Here is a 20,733-nt window from a genome sequence, read left to right as displayed (position 1 = left end):
TCATGATTGGTGACGTGTACAGTGATAAATCTGAGACAGATGACGGTCACACTCACAATCATACCTAAGGTCTCCAATTATATCGTGATTTTGGGATGTGTGATGAAACTGAAGTCCCTGGGGAAACCCCACATAAATGCAAATTCCACACAGACGGGGGCAGGATTTGAAGCCCAATTTGAACTGTGAAGCTAATGCCCTAATCAGTTGATCCGCTGTGCCATCTTCCATTCAGTTCTTAAAAAATGAATTAAGATTTTGATCAATAATAACTGAGTGCCCAGGTCCTGAGTTTGCAAAGCACTCCCAAACCATGATACTCTTTGTACCATACTTGACATTTGGGAGGAGCCCAAATGTCAGGTATGGTACAAGTGAATCACTTTGATAGTGCTGTACTGTGCCTTTTTTTCACCACACATAACTGCTGTGTGATCCTTTAAAAGAACTGTATGTTTAATATTCATACAAGTTTGCCAGTACAGTGGCCCTCGTATTTTGTGGTTAATTGGGACCAGAACCACCTGCAAAAAGTGAAAAACCGCAAAGTAGCAGGGGATGTAAGTTTATGTGGATACCAGAACGTTTAAAATATGTACTCAGTATTTGTACTTTGCAAATTTGAGTCAAAAAGAGGTATTTAGTTAAATCTTCAGGGTGGTCCAAAATGTAACAAACACAGCAAACCTGATAGAGCAACTGTAAAAAACGTGATAGACAAAGCAATCGTGAGCATAGTAAGCATAGCAAAAGAGTATTAAAAGCAAAACAGGAAAGCAAATATCACAACTTTATGGAAGATTATTCCATTTAATCCAACACCCTGTAGGAGGACATAACCCTGTCAATACAACTGCTAAACTCGGCAGCTCGCACCATATTGTCCCACGTTTGAGGCTATAACGCTTTTGAAATTTTTCAAACCAACCTTTGCTTGCCAAAAAGCCTCATCCTGGAGGGGGTGAATCTCTCGTTGCAGCTTGATCTTCATCATCACACATTTCACTTCCTTATTAAAAGTTATTGAAGCGCTTTTACGGCTGTTTACCACATCATTCTTCATATAGCATGCCACTGATTCATTCATGCCATATTGGCGCCACCTCTTTGATCATATCCAAAAATGTTCCTTTTTTGCTGATCGTCATCATCTTGCTCTTCCTCATCGCCACCAGGCCATTTTTCTGAAATCCGCTTTCCATATCGCGAACGCAGCTCCCATTTCAAACAATCCTCTCATTTCGCAGCTTCCTTTTCCACTTGGGTGCTTCAGGGAAACTTATCACAAACACAACACTAAGATACAGTAGTATACGAGCCAGCCAACAGCGTGGACGAGACAACGTGCACAATAGGGAAATGGATGGGACCAAGGGAAGTTGCTGTGTGAGGCTTCGATGATGTACGACCAATCACCTCAAGGGATAAAGCCACTCGTGGTCTCATTGGTCGATGTGGTGCCAGGAACCAATTGATTTTTTTTTTTTCCTTCATTGTTCCACATGTTGCATTGGGGTTGTGTCTTGTATCAATCCGCATTGTATAAATGCGCCTAATGTAATATAATAGGTACGACTGTAAGCCTATCTGGCATTTTTATTGTCGGGGGAGGGGATTGGAAAAAAAACGCGATGCACTGAATCGCCAATTGGTGAAGCGCGAAGTAGAGAGGGGTTACTGTACTCTGTTGCATTAACAAGTTCATTATGTTCCATTGGTAATCCTAACACCTTGTACGTCAGTTCTGTTGCAAACCAAGGACCCCATGTGTATCGTTCTTCTGTAAGTGTTGCCTGAGACAATTACTAAATAATAATTACTAACACTGACACCACTCTCTTCAGGCTGATTTCGTGGACAGGCCGTAAAATTGATCCAGTGGGAGTGGACTACATCTTACAAAAACTGGGCTTCCACCACGCTCGGACTACAATTCCCAAGTGGCTCCAGAGGGGCGTGATGGATCCGCTGGACAAGGTACTGTCAATGCTCATCAAGAAGCTGGGCACCGCCCTACAAGATGAGAAGGACAAGAAAGGCCGAGAGAAGGAGGAGCATTAGCCCTGAGGACATGATGGCTGTTTTTGCACTGTTTATTTGGCTCATCTTGTGAATTTCAGTTTGCTGCGGTGTGCGCTACCACAAGTAGCTTTGACTGAGGCTTTTGCATTGATGTCATGATCTGTATAGTTTAAAAAGAGTAGCAATTAGTATAGTATACTTCAATTGCTTTAATGGTTCCAATCCTGCCTCTTTTACATGTTGCAGATGACCTCTCTTGATTTTTTTTTTTTTTTTTTAAAGGCTTTCCGAAATGAATGAAAAATGATTCCTTAAATATTGCTTTTTCTTTGTTTTGAATGGAACACATGGTAAATTATGCTTTACTTATAGTATTTTATGATGTATTTAATATTTCCAATATTTGTTTTTCCTTGATGTGAACAAATGAACACTGGTATATTTGGTATACGATCTGTCATGATTATTTATGGATATGTGGAATGGAAATCTTGTAACATGAATTAGCTTGATGGGCCAAGCTTGATTTTTGTGTTTAGTTAGTGTATATAATGACATTTTGTGAATGTTTTGATTTCCTAACTTAATAAAATAATTCCACTGGATTTTATATGAATGCCCAGCATTTATTTTTGAAATCATCTGAATTCCATGACTATTACAGTTACCAAATTTTGAGTTTTTTTTTTTTAAATGAAACCAGCTGATTAAACAAAATGATGTAAAAGCAGCCTGAAGATGTTCTTGAGGTTATCTTTGATTTGATTATAAAAAGCCTCCACTTCAGATTTAAAGCACTGATAAGGAATAAAAGCTTTTTCACGTCAACAGATGTAGGTGTGCAATTTGGTAATTACAAAATTGTTCCCTCATGTTAAAATGCAGCATTGAAATTGTAGAATTGTTTTGTGCTCAGACATGGTTTACCATTGCCATTTTTACATTTACGGTCCACAGATGAGCCACAACATTATGACCAGGTACAAGATATCATATCCTCTACAAAAACTGTCATTAATACTGCGCCTTTACAAAGAGCACGATTTGAGGCGTGCTAACAAATATATTTCCATTGATGCAGAAATGTAGGAATCATACTGAGAGTGTTGTTTTGTTGTTCCCATTCTCATGGAACTAATTCACTAAAACATTAGACATCTCACATTATAATGATATTCATACACTTATACATCGCTGCCATTTAATAATCTTAACTCGGTAAATCATGCAGATAAAAGCAAAAGTATTAGTTTTACCGAGACCTGGTAGTATTCTCTTGTGCTTATATTGGATATCATAATACCTATACTATTGTATTGATTGTAGGTTAATGTTGGGGCCTGTCAGTGAATATTCATTGACGTTTTTTTTATTTATTTACACCTCAAATCCGTCAACTGACGAGTGTGCAATTTTTATTTGTAATGAATTTGCTGCCGAATGCAATTCGGTCACATTAAAGTTTTTATTTTTTATCCTCCTCGCTCTTCCATCATTCTCACCATGACGCGAGCCCCATCACACTCGAGAACAAGGCCCTTTTCGGGGCCGCACCAGTGGCCAACTCCCAGTCAGTTAAAGCATAGTTTGTTTGTTTTTTTCCTCCCATCAGGAAAGTTAACAATGATTATAAATCAAATTACTGGGAACCATTTCAGAATCAAAATCAGCTTTATTGTAAGTGTGTAAAAACATAAAAGGAACTTTTCTCCGGCCGTCGGTGCTGCCCTGGTATCACATTCAGAACAAAGAACAAAAGACATTTCTGTTTATAGGTGCTATTCCTTATAAGATTCACAGATCTGCAAGAGGTAGTCTTCATTTACAACAGACAGGAGATAAGTGTGTGTCAACGCCCCGCATTGAGTTAAGCTTGCACAGTGTCTTTACCCATTTGTGGTTTCCGTTATAGACCAGTGCAATGACAATTGGGAAAAGGATGGATCTTAAAGTAACAAATCACGTGATAGTCTACAAACTATATTACTAATACTAATTGGACCAGCAGAATGTGAAGGTGTGTCCCACTTTATTTATCGAAAAGAACCAGTTTTCGATTCCCACACCTAATTATTTTTCCATGCATTTTCTATACTGCTTATACTTTGGCCAGGAGGCAGGATACACCGTGTACTGGTTACCAGCCAACTGCAGGGCTGATATAAACGAACAATCACCCCTACAGGGAATTTAAGAGGCTTCAATCAGCGTATAATGCATGTTTATGGGATTTGGGAGGAAACCAACCATGAAAGGAAAGTCGACCATCGTGCCGCTAGTTAGTTTATTGTATATATTAATGTGCTCGATAAGAGTGTATAGGTGGTCCTGGATGTGTTTGCAGGCAGGTATCAGGCAAGACAAGAGCAGGCAGCTGGCTTGTGGTAGGATCTGTGTAGGTCAGGAACACATGGGAACAGCAACAATGGAGAGGAGGCACCAGCATTAACAAGGGAACAAGGAATTGGGAATTGTGAGTCTTAGGGAGTAAGATGGGCTGTGCATCCAAGAGAGCAAGTGGAAAGGGAGTAAGGCTAGAAGTTTAGGTGCAGGGGTTTAAATTATTTTATCATCGAGTAGATGGGAAGAGAAATGGAGTAGGGGTTATTTTAAAAGAAGAGCAGGCTAAGAATGTCTTGGAGGTGAAAAGAGTATCAGATCGAGTGATGAGGCTGAAATTTGAAATTGAACGTATTGTGTATAATGTCATTAGCGGCTATGCCCCACAGGTAGGATGTGACCTCGAGTTGAAAGAGAAATTCTGGAAGGAACTAGAGGAAGTAGTCCTGAGCATCCCCGAGAGAAAGAGAGAGTGGCCATAGAGTGGAGGTGGACTTTTAAAGGCGGACTACCAGGTCTTTCAGGGTCAGAATTCTAGCTGATAAATAAGCGTTCAAATACTCATTTGCAGGTATATCACACAAATAAATCGTTAAAAAGTTCAAAAGAGCTGAAACTCCATGTTTCTCAGCGACAGCCCAGAAACCTGTCTGATCTAGAGAAGATCTGTGTGGAGGATTTGGCCAAAATCCCTCCTGCAGTGTGTGCAAAATTGGTGAACAACTACAAGAAACATTCCTCTTTAATTGCAAACAAAGGCTACTGTACCAAATAAGAACATTGGCTTTCTCAGGTGTTCAAATACTTATTTGCAGCTCTATCACACAAATAAATCGTTAAAAAATCATACATTGTGATTTCTGGATTTTTCTTTTTCGATTATCTCTCTCACAGTGGACATGCACCTCCGGTGAAAATTTCAGACCCCTCCATGACTTCTAAGAGGGAGAACTTGCAAAATAGCAGGTTGTTCAAATACTTGTTTTCTTCATTGTATACTGACAGAGTAATTTGTTAGATTACCCGTTACTGAAAAGAGTACTGGCTTTAGTAATTCTGTTGATTTAAACACCGTTACTCCCATCACTGGGTATCAGTGTCTTCCTCAGCCCTCACTGCTTGTGAGAATCTACGTGTTTCTTATGTTGACAGCACTGGCATGGAGCAGAAATTGAAAGAAGAACTCTTTTCTAATCACAAAGATCAGGAATTTCAAATGATCTGATTTCAAGTCTTGCGCCAGAAAAACATCAGGTAATCAGAAAAAAATGGAATGCGTCACATCTTACTGAGGAATCATACAGCCAATGTTACAACCCAAATATGAGAAAAAGTTTGCTCATCCATACATCCATTATCTGAGCCGCTTATCCTCACAAGGGTCACGCGGGTGCTAGCCTATCCCAGCTGTCAACGGGCAGGAGGCAGGGTACACCCTGAACTGGTTGCCAGTCAATCACAGAGCACAAATAAACTATTCACACTTATAATCACATGGGCAATTTAGAGTTAATGCAATTATACTTACTGTGATTGGTTTTCTGGAGTGTTCCTGACCCCTGATGCAATGCCACTTGAGGGATTGAAGGTGACGGACTGTCAATGTTGGCTTTGGCCTTGCCGCTTCATTACAGTGATTTCTCCAGATTCTTTTGACCTTTTGATGATATTATGTACCACAATGATGAAATCCCGAAATTTCTTACGTGAAGGAAAATTTTCCTTAAACTCTTTGACTATTTTGGCAGCACGGTGTCTAAGGTGAAAAGTGTTAATCCTCACAGTTCTGAGGTCCCGGGTTCAATTCTGGATCTGCCTGTGTGGATTTTGTATGTTCTCCCCGTGGCTGCGTGAGTTTTGACCGGGCACTCCGATTTCCTCCCAGATCCCCAAAACATGGAACATTAATTGGACCCTCTAAATTGCCTCTCGGTGTGAGTGTGAATGCGAATGGCTGCTTGTCTCTATGTGCCCTGCGATTGGCTTGCAACCAGTTCAGGGTGTACCCTGCCTCCTGCCCATTCACAGCTGGGATAGGCTCCACTCCCGCAACCATTGTGAGAATAAGGGGCTGAGAAAATGGATGGATGGATGTTCGACTATTTTCTCATTCACTTGTTCACAAAGATGTGAACCTCACCCCATCATTGATTCTGAATGAATGAGCAATTCAGGGAAGCTCCTTTAAAACCCAGTCATGGGTCTCCCTCTTTGTATCCAAGCTGGAGTACATGTTGTCATATGGCTCTTGTTTAGTCTTCGCCACTTCTGCCTTTGCCCTATGACGCACTCAATGTATTCTTTATGCCTCTCCTCAGTCCTCTCCGTGTCCCACTTCTTCTTCGCTAATCTCTTACCTTGGATGACTTCTTGTATTTTGGGGTTCCACCACCAAATCTCCTTCTCCCTTTTCCTTCAAGAAGACACCCCAAGTACTTTCCTGCCTGCCTCTCTTAAAACCTTGGCATTAGTATTCCAGTCTTCTAGGAGCTCTTCCTGTCCACCTAGAGCCTGTGTCACCTTTTTCCGAAAGGCCACACAACATTATTACTTTCTCAACTTCCACCACCTGATTCTCTGCTCTACCTTTGTCTTCTTAGTCTTCCTACCCACTACCAGAGTCATCCTACACACCACCATCCCATGCTGTCAAGCTACACTCTCCCCTACTACTATCACCTTACAGTCAGTAACCTCCTTCAGATTGCATCGTCTGCATAAAATATAATCCACCTGCGCGCTTCTACCTCCGCTCTTGTAGATCACTCTATGTTCCTGCCTCTTCTGGAAATAAGTTTCCATCATTTTTGCAAAGTCCACCTCCATCTGTCCCTCACAGCTCCTTTCCTGGATGCCATACTTACCCATCAGTTCTTCATCACCCGTTTCCTTCGCCCACATGTCCATTGAAATCTGCACCAATTGCAACTCTCTCTCTGTTTGGAATGCTCAGAACTACTTCATATAGTTCCTTCTAGAATTTCTCTTTCAACTCTCGGTCACATCTTCCCTGTGGTGCATAGCTGCACACTACATTACACCCTCAATTTCAAATTTCAGCCTCATCACTCGATCTGATATTCTTTTCACCTCCAAGACATTCTTAGCCAGCTCTTCTTTTAAAATAACCCCTACTCCATTTCTCTTCCCATCTACTCCGTGGTAGAATAATTTAAACCCCGCTCCTAAACTTCTAGCCTTACTACCTTTCCACTTGCTCTCTTGGATACATAGTATATCAACCTTTCTTCTAATCATCATGTTTACCAATTCCTGAGCTTTTCCTGTCATAGTCACAACATTCAAAGTCCCTACACTCAGTTGTCCGACTCAGTTGTCCGGTATGGGATTCTTTAGATGAAGGCTCGTATTTGTTTGGCACAGTTCTTTTTACACCGGATGACCTTCCTGACGCAACCCTCTGCATTTATCCAGGCTTGTGCCTCCATCGGTCTACCTGTACCATTGCATTACCTTGTGTATGAGATGGGCTATATAATAAATTTGCTTTGCTTATATCAATTATTCGGTAATTAATAAATATAAACAAGTAATTACCATTTTCGCCTTGCTTTCCTTTTAACCGTTTAATTGTTTAATAAATTAGCTTGATTAGTTTTGAAACTATTAGTTTGGACACTTCAACGGCATTCTTCTTCAAACCCACGACTACTTCTACTTGACTAGCGAACGTAAATCAATCCATCCATTTTCTTAGCCTCTTATCCTCACAAGAGTCATGGGGAGTGCTGGAGCCTATCCCAACTGTCAACAGGCAGTAGGCGGGGTACACCCTAAACTGGTTGTCAACCTGCCTTTTTTTCTCTGATGCCTCAACTCCATTTTACCTTCTTCCTGAGACAAACTGTTTCGGTGGGCAAAATAAAATAAAACAAAATACAATAAAATAATGCAACTTGTCAGTTGGCTTGGTGGCTTTATTAAATAACATATTATATAATTATAACAATTATATAATTATCAAATATTATAACAAAACGTAGAAACTAAGCTAGGTTATGCTTGAATCTTCAGAAAAATTTCAAACTATAAATTGTACTTGCATGTCTGCTTTTGTCTGAACTGGAAAACCGCATCCACATTGACAAGTTGTTTCCCTGTTGTTCATCTTTTACATTTCCCCATTTGTCTCTTTTCTGTTTGAAAATATTCCTTTGCCTTTCCAAAGCAGAAACATAAGCCTCAAGGAGAAAAGTCAGCGGCTTAATTTTTGCTCTCTGAGCTCACTTATCTGCAAGCTTTCACGTCCCAGCCACTGATGACTTCATGTAGAATATTCTATAAATTTCAATCCAGAAGGTTTTTGTGGTCATCAAATACAGTTTCAATGTGCTAAACATAGATTGCTATTTACTTCCGATCAAGTTCTATCAAATATAATCACAAATCTCACTGGTTGTAAATACTGTCCAGTTTGCAATGAAGATGAAAACATGCACATAGTGTAACTTTCGAACACCCCAAAGAGTAAACTATTTGGAAACCAACAAAAAGTCCAGGAAAAATTTGATTTCTGCTAATCTATCCATCCAATTTTTTATACATCTTGTTTTCATTTGGGTTGCAGGTGTGCTGGAGTCTCGAGACAGCTGACTTGGGACGAGAGGCTATATAGACCCTGGATTGAACCCCAACAATCAGGGCACATATAAACAAACGCAGACAAACGGACATTTACATGGAAATTTACACCCAAAGACAATCTTCATTTAACCTAAAATCTGTGATTTTGGAATGTAAGACAGTATCTGGAGAAAAAGACAACACAGGAGAACATGCAAACTCCACACATCAAGGCTGATGCCCAAATTCAAACCCATGGCCTCTGAACTGTAAAGCTGATTTTCTAACCAATCACCGACCGTGCTGATTTTAGTAAATCATGCAACACAAATACAGTATATATATGGTTGGGGGGGGGGGGGTTGCATATTCTCCCCGTGCCTGCGTGGGTTTTCTCCGGGCACTCTGGTTTCTTCCCACACCTCAAAAACACACATTAATCTGAGTCTCTAAATTGCCCCTAAGTGTGATTGTGTTGACTGTTGTTTGTCTCCATGTGGCCTGCGTTTGGCTGGCAACCAGTTCAGGGTGTTACCTGCCTCCCGCCCATTAACAGCTGAGATAGACTCTAGCACTCCCTGCAACCCTCGTGCAGATAAGGGGCTCAGAAAATGGATGGATGGCTATACAGTCATGAAAAAAATTAGTAGCCTTCCTAGGTGTTAGGTTTATCACCTAACTTGCTAGAATAGTTTCACAAACAACGGACAAAAAGTCGTCTTTCTTCTGATCAGGAGGATGTGAGAGACAAGCCAGTTACACTCTCCAAAGACGTTCTAAACCAGCCTCTCTCGTATTCTTTTTTTTTTTTTTTTTTTTTTTTAGAAAACAGACAAGGTCAAAAGGAGGGGTGAGCAGATGAAATGAACAAAGGTGCATTCTAGAATGATGATGTGGCACATCGTACGATGATGATTTAGCACATTCTTTGGTTATGATGGAGTTGTCCTTGGCCACTTGTAGGAAGATACTGTTGCATCTGTGTGTAGAAGCTCGTCCTGTGAACAAGACTCTTCGAAGCAAGGATGATACTTTGGCTTTGTTGCAATCCATAATAAATATATTAACTATAACTCTAACACTAGGTTTTCTTCAATTTTCTAACTGCGTGATGAAGGGAAAGAAAATTATTCTGATTGAAATTGAAATCGTTGTTGGTGAGCAGAATTTTTCAATTTTGAAACTTAGTATTTGCTTCAACCACCAGAACAACTTTAAATATAATTTATAATGACAACGCAACAAGCCTATCCCACCTTACACTGAGTGAGAGGCAGGTTACTCCCCAAACTCATCACCAGCCAGTAGCTTGGCACATATAGTATGAAGAACCATTCACACTCACATTCACATCTATGGGCAATTTAAAGTCTTCACTCCTCCTTCAACCTACCACACATGTTTTGGAGATGTGGAAGGAAACCGGAGTACCCGAAGAAAACCCATGCAGGCACGGGTAGAATATGCAGACTCCACACAGACGAAGCTGGGATTTGAACCCTTGTCTTCAGAACTCTGAGGCATTTGTGCTAATTAGTAGATCTACCATGTCACCAGAAAGCTAATTAAAAACAAGTAAAATAATAATACATTAAAAAAATGGAAATATTAAAAATAAATAGAGCCGTGGCTAAAAATATTGGCATTGGCAGGCCTGGGTTGACTGTCATGTCTATTTACATTAAATAGACAATACAGCACCATTACATAATTTGTCGAGAAAAATAAGTCTGTCAATATTCTGGCAACTATCCGTCCATCCATTTTCTTAAATGCTTATCCTCACAAGGGTCCCGGGAATGCTGGATCCTATCCCGGCTGTCAACAGGCAGGAGGCGGGGTACACCCTGAAGAGGTTGCCAGCCAATCACAAGGCAACAGGCAACAGACAACAGTTACACTCACAATCACACCTAGAGGCAATTTAGAGTCCAATGAATGGATATTTTGGGGATTTGGGAGGAAACCGGACTGGCTGGAGAAAACCCACGCCGGTACAGGGAGAACATGCAAACTCCAAACAGGCGGGCCCGGGATTGAACCTGGGTCCTCAGAACTGTGAGGCCAACGATTTCCAGCTGTGTCACCATGCCACCTCTATGAAAAGAGTATCATTTAATGATCCTGGTAGTTCAGGGTGTACCCTGCCTCCTGCTCTCAACACCCCCCTTGAACTTTTCAACCTTTTGCCACATTTCAGGCTTCAAACATAAAGATATAAAACTTAAATTTTTTGTCAAGAATCAACAAGTGGCACACAATCGTGAAGTGGAATTAAATTTATTTGATATTTTATACTTTACATACATATAAAAAACTGAAAAGTGGGGCGTGCAATATTATTCGGTCCCTTTACTTTCAGTGCAGCAAACTCACTCCAGGAGTTCAGTGAGGATCACTGAATGATCCAATGTTGACTGATGATGATAAATAGAATCCACCCGTGTGTAATCAAGTCTCCGTATAAATGCACCTGCTCTGTGATACTCTCAGGGTTCTGTTTAAAGTGTAGAGAGCATCATTAAGACCAAGGAACACACCAGGCAGGTCCGAGATACAGTTGTGGAGAAGTTTAAAGCCGGATTTGGATTAAAAAAAAAGATTTCCCAAGCTTGAAACCTCTCAAGGAGCATTGTGCAAGGAATCATATTGAAATGAAGGGAGTATTAGACCACTGGAAATCTACCAAGACCCGGCCGTCCCTCTAAATTTTCACCTCAAACAAGGAGAAGACTGATCAGAGATGCAGCCAAGAGGCCCATGATCACTCTGGATGAACTGCGTAGATCAACAGCTGAGGTGGGAGAGTCTGTCCATAGGACAACAATCAGTCGTACACTGCACAAATCTGGCCTTTATGGAAGAGTGGCAAGAAGAAAGCCATTTCTCAAAGATATCCATAAAAAGTCTCATTTAAAGTTTGCCACAAGCCACCTGGGAGACACACCAAACATGTGGTGGAAGCTGCTGTGGTCTGATGTAATAAAAAAATCCAACTTTTTGGCCACAATGCAAAATGATATGTTTGGCGTAACAGCAACACAGCTCATCACTGTGAAGACACCACCCCCACTGCCAAACATGGCAGCCTCATGGTTTGGGCCTGATTTTCTTCAGCAGGGACAGGAATGATGAATAAAATTGATGGGAAAATGAATAGAGCCAAATACAGTACCATTCTGGAAGAAAACCTGTTGGAGTCAGCAAAAGACCTGAGACTGGGATGGAGATTCATCTTCCAACAGGACAATGATCCAAAACATAAAGCCAAATCTACAATGCCATGCTTCACAAATAAACATATTCACGTGTTAAAATGGCCAAGTCAAAGTCCAGACCTGAATCCAATTGAGAATCTGTGGGCAGAGCTGAAGACTTCTGTTCAGAACACTCTCCATCCAACCTCACTGAGCTCGAGCTGTTTTCCAAGAAAGAATGGGCAAGAATTTCTTTCTCTCGATGTGCAAAACTGAGAGAGACATATCCCAAGCGACTTGCAGCTGTAATTGCAGCAAAAGGTGGTGCAAAAAAGTATTAATGCAAAGGGGCCGAATAAAATTGCACGCCCCACTTTTCAGGTTTTTGTTTGTCAAAAAAGTTTAAAATATTCAATAAATTTCGTTTTACTTCACGATTGTGTCCCACTTGTTGATTCTTGACCAATAAAATATATATATATCTTTATGTATGAAGCCTAAAATGTGGCGAAAGGTTGAAAAGTTCAAGGGGGTCGAATACTTTCATAAGGCATCGTATATATATATATATGTGGTGGCACAGTGGATCAGCTGGAAAGCGTTGGCCTCACAGTTCACAGGTCCTGGGTCTCTGTGTGGAGTTTTCTTCTCCGGTTTCCTCCTACATCCCAAAAACATGCAACATTAATTGGACACTTTAAATTGCCCCTAGGTGTGATTGGGAGTGTGGCTGTTTGTGTGCCCTGCGATTGGCTGGCAACCAGTTCAGGGAGCAGCCCGCCTCCTGCCCGTTGACAGCTGAGGTTGGCTTCAGTTGTCTCGCGACCTTCCTGAGGATAAGCGGCTCAGAAAATGGATGGATGGATAGATACATGTGTGTATGTATGTGTGTGTGTGTGGTGTGTGTGTGTGTGTGTGTGTGTATATATATATATATATATATATATATATATATATATATATATATCGCAAGTCTTGATTATTATAAAAGAGAGTAATTTTATACATGTTTTTGTCCTAGGTAAGTCTCTGGTTGGTATTTATGTAAGGCAGAAAAGTGAGGTATGATTCAACTAACCCACTGAATACAAATCTTGCTGCAGAAAAAAAGCTTCATGAAGTTGCATCAGCTGAAGAGTCAAGGGTAGATTTCGAGTGCAATGCTCAAGTGCCAGCAGGCCATGACGCTCACGGTTCACTTCACTTGAGCTGAATGCTAACGTCAGTATTTGTGATAAGCAACTCGTATATCCAGGGCTACCTCAAGGGCTTGTGTTACACTTGTTCCACTGCTTGTCTTAAAACAAAGCAACATCACTTTTATACCGTAACATGCTCATGTCAGCGCATATATGTCTGCAACTGAACATTAAAATGCCAATAACAGTCGCATAAGACAAACCTCTTCATGTCCACATACATTCAGTATATGTATCCTTCCAACAGCTGCTTTCAGTCAGATTTATCCTGTGGCCAATATTGTCTCTTCAGGAAACAGAAAGCAAATCAATTAATTTGTGAGGCCAAAAGGCACACTCAATGGGAAACAAAGTTTTAAAGTGTAACCTCTTGCTATATATATATATATATATATATATATATATATATATATATATATATATATATATATATATATACACACACACACACACACACATATACATAGTGAAGAAAATAAATATTTAAACACCGTGCTGTATTACAAGTTCGCCCACTTAGAAATCATGGAGGGGTCTGAAATTTTAATCATAGGTCCATCTCCACTGTCAGAAAGATAATCCAGAAACAAAAATCTAGAAATCACAATATATGATTTTTTTAACAATTTATTTGTGTGATACAGCTGTAAATAAGTATTTGAACACCTGAGAAAACCAATGTTAATGTTTGGTACAGTAGTCTTTGTTTGCAATTACTGAGGTCAAACGTTTCCTGTAGTTGTTCACCAGGTTTGCACACACTGCTGGAGGGATTTTGGCCCACTCCTCCACACAGATTTTCTATAGATCAGACAAGTTTCTAAGCTGTCGCTGAGAAACATGGAGTTTCAGCTCCTTCCAAAGATTTTCTATTGGGTTTAGGTTCGGTTAGGTTAGGCCACACCAGAACCTTGATATGCTTCTTATGGAGCCACTCCTTGGTTTTCCTGGCTGTGAGATTGACCTTCATGTTTAGCTTCTTCCATTTTCTAATGATTGTTCCAACAGTGGACCTTTTTTCACCATGCTGCTTGGCAATTTCTCCATAGCCCTTTCCAGCTGCGTGGAGTTGTACAATTTTGTCTCTGGTGTCTTTGGACAGCTCTTTGGTCTTGACCATGTTACAAGTTTGAGTCTTACTAATTGTATGGGGTGAACAGGTGTCTTTATGCAGCTCTCACACAGGTGCTTCTGATTCAGGATAATATATGGACTAACAGGTCTTTGAGTGTCAGAATTCTAGCTGGTAGACAGGTCTTCAAATACTTATTTGCAGCTGTATCACACAAATAAATCGTTAAAAAAATCATACATTGTAATTTCTGGATTTGAAGACTTTGTTTTCAAAACGAGACATAGGCATTTTTTTCAGATTTACGAAAAAATTTTGGCGCGAGTTTCGTAAATCTGAAAAAAATGCCTATGTCTCGTTTTGAAAACAAACTCTTCATTTTTCTTTTTAGATTATGTCTCTCACTGTGGACATCCACCTACGATGAAAGTTTCAGACCCCTCCATGATTTCTAAGTGGGAGAACTTGCAATATAGCAGGTTTTCAAATACTTATTTTCTTCACTGTATATATATATATATATATATATATATATATATATATATATATATATATATATATATATTTATTTATTTTCCCCATCGCTGACAGTATGTATGACACTATGTAGCGTACTCAGGAGGACCCATGCCGGGCAAAACACCGGTGGCCGGGAGCTCCTGTCTCCTCTCACATGCAGCCAAACCACCTCCCCACCCAAGAGACGACGAATCGGGTCTTTTGGAAATGTGTGAAGAGTGAATCCATCCTCCCGATTGTTCCAGCAATATCCAGAAATACAACGAGATGGCATTTTGGCTCACACGCAGGAAAAAAAAAAGCTACTTTCCAGCCACTAAAACTGGTATAAACACATAAACCTGCCAGTGTGAGCATCTGGTAAAAACATCACTTTCTGCTTCTTCTCCAAAACAAATGCCTCGAGAGGATTTTCATGGCAAGAGATACAAAAATCCATATACAACAATATCATGACGTGTGATGAAAAAAATGGATGGGTCCATTGCAGCTGCTTTTTAAAAATGTTTTTTTCATTTTTTAAATTAAAACCATACTAAAAAATCATACCAGGTGTGTCGGTAGACCTTTAATGTATGCAAAAACGGACCGGATAAGTAGTGTAGAGTATGGATGGATAGATAAAAAAATTTATTTGAAAAAAACCTAATCCTAACATTTGCTACTTTTCTCTTCCTTGCTTTTACACCAGTTATAAAATTTAACACCAAGTGGTGGCATGGTGAAGATTTGGTTAGCGGAGCCACGTTAAAGTTCTGAGGTTAGGGGTTTAAATCTGAGTTTGCATATTCTCCCAGTGCTTGTTCTGAGTTTTCGCCAAGTACTGGGGCTCCCATGCTCTCTGGAGTACTTGTTACCACAAGCCCCCCCACCCCACCCCACCACTCCCACTGTATGTCTGAAATGCCCCGCTGAATCATATATGGGATAAATATTTTTTTCTGTTGACTTTGACAATGTCAAAGTCTCACCCATATCAGTATAGTTGCTGTTCAATTAGGTTGCATTCGCACCATGTCAAAAAAACAACATAATATAACCTGCATAGCAGTTCTTGTTTTTATGTTATAATTGTATCACTGTTCATCAATGACAATGTGTTTTGTCTCTGTGCTAGTTCCGGACTTGCAGTAATTGACAAAACCTAAATGAGAGTACAAAAACATTTTCGTCCCCACCAACAGCGGACAAGATTGCATCTCTGAGTCACTCTGGTGTGCTATGGTTTTTTTAAGCGTTGGCTACTGATTCCGCCACATGCATTGGGAAGACATTGGGAATACACACCAACATAAAAGCTGAAGTATAATACTACAAAGGCAAAAGTTTTTACTTTTTACTTCAGTCCAAACAGAATGGCTTGGTATGTGATGTTACATTTTTGCATGGTCTTCTTTAATATTTTTTTGACAACAATGTCAACTGATGACGTCAACTCCCTCAACAGTAAGTTTTATTTCATATTATTCTTTTGAATAAAGTGATGATAGTTACTTGGGAAATGGAACTTGCTCTGAGATATACTAAATACACACAGGCTGCTTTTTTTTAAAACCACATTTTCAAGTGAATTTTTTGTATCTTTAAGTAATGTTAACTGTAACATGGCCCTCCCTTTTCATTTTTTTTTGGGGCTGTATACTCAACTTTATTTGATACCTAATATTCACTCACTCGTTTCCTGCTTTTAAATGCTATTGTTCTGTGATTTAAAAGTATGACAAGTTTATTGTAAAATGTACACAACCCTGATAAATGGTCTGTTTCTGACATAGAGAGGTTCCCGAAGGCTTTGCTTTGTATGAATATGCATTTTTTTTCATTATTATTTTTATTTTGGTTAACCACAGCAGCACGGTGGTGCAGATGTGGAGGATTGGCCTCACAGTTTTGAGGTCACGTGTTCGATCCCAGCCCCGCCCATATGTAAATTGCATGTTCTCCCCGTCCGTGGCTGCGTGGGTTTTCTCCTGGTGCTCCAGTTTCCTCCCATATCCCCAAAACATGCCTTAATTTGACACTCTAAATTGCCCCTACGTGTCATTGTGAGTGAGTCTGTTTGTCTCGATGTGCCCGAGACTTTTGTCTGTCTCTGTGTGCCCTGCGATGGGCTAGCAACTAATTCAGGGTGTACACTGCTTCCTCCCCAATGACAGCTGTGATAGGCTCAGCACTCCTTCGATCCTCGTGAGGATAAGCAGCTCAGAAAATGGATGTATTGATGGTTAAAACCATTTTTCAAATTATATTTTTAAATAGTTTTCACTCCATTATCTATTTCGCGATCAAATGGAGACTATTAATGACCATGTATATATGTAAATGGTTAATAAAGAACTGTTACATTCCCAAATATAAACAAAGTGGGTCCAGTTTTTTCCCCCAAATAAATTCTACTTTTGTAAAGCATGTTTACACATTTGCCTACCTATACATTGTTTGAAGACATTTCAGCTGTCAAATGCGTTTCTCAAATGTTAGGAAATGTAGTTGAGTAAGGTTCAGTTATATTTGGTCACTATTAGGAAAACAAATTATGTTCTTTGTATTTTGCTACATCCTCACATCCACCCTTATAAAACGGTTTATGAATTTGGGAATCTGATACACACAAACAGAATTGTAAGAGTGCACTGGAATCGCCTTGAGACATAATCAGTAAAATACAATTAAAAAAAAAAGAAAACCACAACACATGACAAGAACACACATGCCCTCTCTTCCTTCAATTCACCTATTTAACAAACTAGAATAAAACAGCGTGTAGTTAGATTATTTCTGTATTATTACACTGCTCTCTTTCTAACTGACTGCTGATCCCAAACAAGCAGGGTGCAACTGTACAGGCTCAAAATTAAGCTCACTCAATTTTATTTATAAAGTGAACCTTCCAACTTCCCTTACATGATTTCTTTTGGGGGGAAAAAAAATGTCAATTGTCAGGTTCACCAATCAGACATTAATTAAACAGGACAAAAAAGGAAGCAAAGACAAGTCTCGCCAGGAGAGAGGAGAGGAACTGTCTCATACAATTCACCACTGCACTCTGATTATCCTCTCCTCAGTACTTCTATTTATTTAGTTTTAAGACGTCCCTTATTTACATGGATGTTACAAAAAAGAGACGACAAGCAAAACAGTTTGAAACAAGGTGTACATGTTTGTTCATGCGCATGTGCATGTGTGGAAGATTGCTGAATACATTTGTGGTCATCATTTCTTTAACAGGCAGCAGTTCTAACAGTTCTGATGATTGGATGTTTTTGTTCTTGCTATCTCCTGCTAGGAGGCTGCCACGTTATCGAGGGCAGAGCAAAGCATTTCTTTATTGGAAGCAAATGTATGATAATTATGATCACAATTATTCCTACATTTCCCCCCTGTTTATCCTACATTTGCTACTACGTTTTCTAGAGCAGAGCAAAGCAAAGCAAAGCATTCTTCATTGCAGGCAGAGACAGTAACTGAATTGGAGCCGACCAACGCATTTCTTCATTGCAGGCAGAGACAGTAACTGAATTGGAGCAGAGCAAAGCATTTCTTCATTGCAGGCAGAAACAGTCACTGAATTGGAGCAGAGCAAAGCATTTCTTCATTGCAGGCAGAAACAGTAACTGAATTGGAGCAGAGGAAGGCATTTCTTCATTGCAGGCAGAGCAGTAACTGAATACCATTTACAATTATTTCTACATTATCCGCCTGTTTATCCTACATTTGCTCAAATCCTTAAATCATCTAATAGATCACCATTTCGGCTTACACTCTGAGGAAAATATAGCACTAATTACTTGTAATCTTCTGGATCAGAGAACAGGTCTGGAAGAGAAGTCATAACGTCATCATCGTGGTCAACAATATCACTGTCATTACTCTGTTGTGCCAATAGTGGATATATTTCTGCCAATTTTGAATTTGTCGGGGCAATAGCAGTGGTTATAAGTTGGTTAAGTGATGCCTTTATGCAGGGAATACAACAACATCCACACAATGCAAGAATAGCTGCAAACAGCGATAGAAACTAGGACAGAGAACACCAAATTTTTAGATTTGCCAAACTTTTTTTTTTCCCACCACTCAGACCAGGCTGATGTGTTTAGACCAGAGTGCTCCTTCATCTTGTGGTTCAGGGTGCGGAGGCCTTGAATGGCCCTTGTGAGTGACCCATCAGGTGATGTGATATTTGGAATAAACAACACTGGTCACCGAACATTGAGCAGTCGCCACCCTTCTCGGCCAGGAGCATGTCAACCGCTATGCGGTTCTGGAATGTTTTTGTTCTTGCTATCTCCTGCTAGGAGGCTGCCACGTTATCAAGGGCAGAGCAAAGCATTTCTTTATTGGAAGCAAATGTATGATAATTATGATCACAATTATTCCTACATCAATGTTCTCCTGCTTTTTTTACTCTTTGGCATTTTAATGATACCACGTAATAAAACACTCGGCAAGGTGGGTAAAGACATGGGTCTGAAAGGATTGTTAGAATGCTAATTTTGCTAACTTGCATTAGTACATCAAGAAAAACAAATATTTAAACTTCACTTAAGCCGCTATCCATCCGTCCATCAATTTTCTTAGCCACTTATCCTCACAAGTGTTGCGGGAGTGCTGGAGGCTATCCCAGCTGTCAACGGACAGGAGGCGGGGTACACCCTGAACTGGTTGCCAGCCAATCACAGGTCAACAGACAACAGTTACAATCACAATCACACCTAGAGGCAATTTAGAGTGTCCAATTAATGTTGCATGGTTTTGTGATGTGGGAGGAAACCGGAGTGCCCGGAGAAAACCCACGCAGGTACGGGGAGAACATGCAAACTCCACACAGGCGAGGCCGGGAACAAACCTGGGACCTCAGAACTGTGAGGCCAACGCTTACCAGCTGCTCCACCGTGATGCGCACTCAAGCCATGACTGGCTGTTTAATACAATAGAATAGTGAAAGTCTTGTCAATAATTGGTTGCCCATTTTTTTTAAACCCACATATTTTTTGATGGAGTGGAGTTATGGCGGCAATAAACGTTTTCCATGAAAAAAAACCTTGCATGACAAAGCTGATGTACTTTTGGTCTGTAAACAATCATTTTGATTGGCCTGTGAAGTAAACATGCACGTTCATGTGGACTGGCTTGTGCTGTCTGACTGATGAAAAATTAGTCATTTTGGTTGGCTTGAAAAGGCTGCATGCACGGTCATGTGACTGCTTTGTATCATCTGACTGGTGAATTGGAGTCAAATGACATTGATGATCTCTCTTTTTTTGGGGTGGGGTGGGGGTGGGGGACAATGGGCACCCAATGCGGAAATCAAAGATGAGTCTAAAAATAGATGCACACACGCAAGAATGAATCAATAAAAGTAGCGAACGGCAGGTCGATCATTGTCACAGATGAAAAGTATCGAGCCTTCTTCACATACCCATGTAGAATTAAAATGTATGGTGCTTTTAATGTACACTAACAAGTACAGTTGGAAAATGTCAGAGAATACAGTCAAGAAAATAAGTATTTGAACACCCTGCTATATTGCAAGATCTTCCACTTAGAAATCATGGATGTCATGATCCTGCCTTCCAGTCCTGGCTGGGCATGGCCCAGCACACCAGCGCTGATTAGGAGGTGCACACCTGCGCCTCATCCTGGCTGATTAACCCCAGTATTTATAAGACCCCGGGACGACTGGTCTTCACCAGATCGTTGCCTCGCGTGCCTCGTTCCCGCACTTCCGTAGTCCTGACGCCAACCTCCCGTGTACCGACCAACGCCTGTCTCCCGACCTGCCCTGTAAGCCTGCCGTTAC

The 20,733-nt window shown here is 40.4% G+C and overlaps 1 protein-coding gene across 13 annotated transcripts in view; it reads left to right on the top strand.

The window, feature by feature from the left end:
* kiaa1109 (KIAA1109 ortholog) overlaps positions 1-2,632 on the top strand; it is a 187,462-nt gene extending 184,830 nt beyond the window's left edge. For all 13 annotated transcript variants that reach the window (XM_061844548.1, XM_061844541.1, XM_061844547.1 and 10 more), the window contains one exon: positions 1,845-2,632. In XM_061844548.1, coding sequence (XP_061700532.1) covers positions 1,845-2,061 — 217 coding nt within the window. In that variant the 3' untranslated portion in view covers positions 2,062-2,632. The remainder of the gene's footprint in view (positions 1-1,844) is intronic.
* The last annotated feature ends 18,101 nt before the right edge of the window (positions 2,633-20,733 follow it).

This window comes from Syngnathoides biaculeatus, chromosome 15 (assembly GCF_019802595.1).
Source record: "Syngnathoides biaculeatus isolate LvHL_M chromosome 15, ASM1980259v1, whole genome shotgun sequence".
NCBI lineage: Eukaryota > Metazoa > Chordata > Actinopteri > Syngnathiformes > Syngnathidae > Syngnathoides > Syngnathoides biaculeatus.
This window is presented reverse-complemented; position numbering and strand designations above follow the sequence as displayed.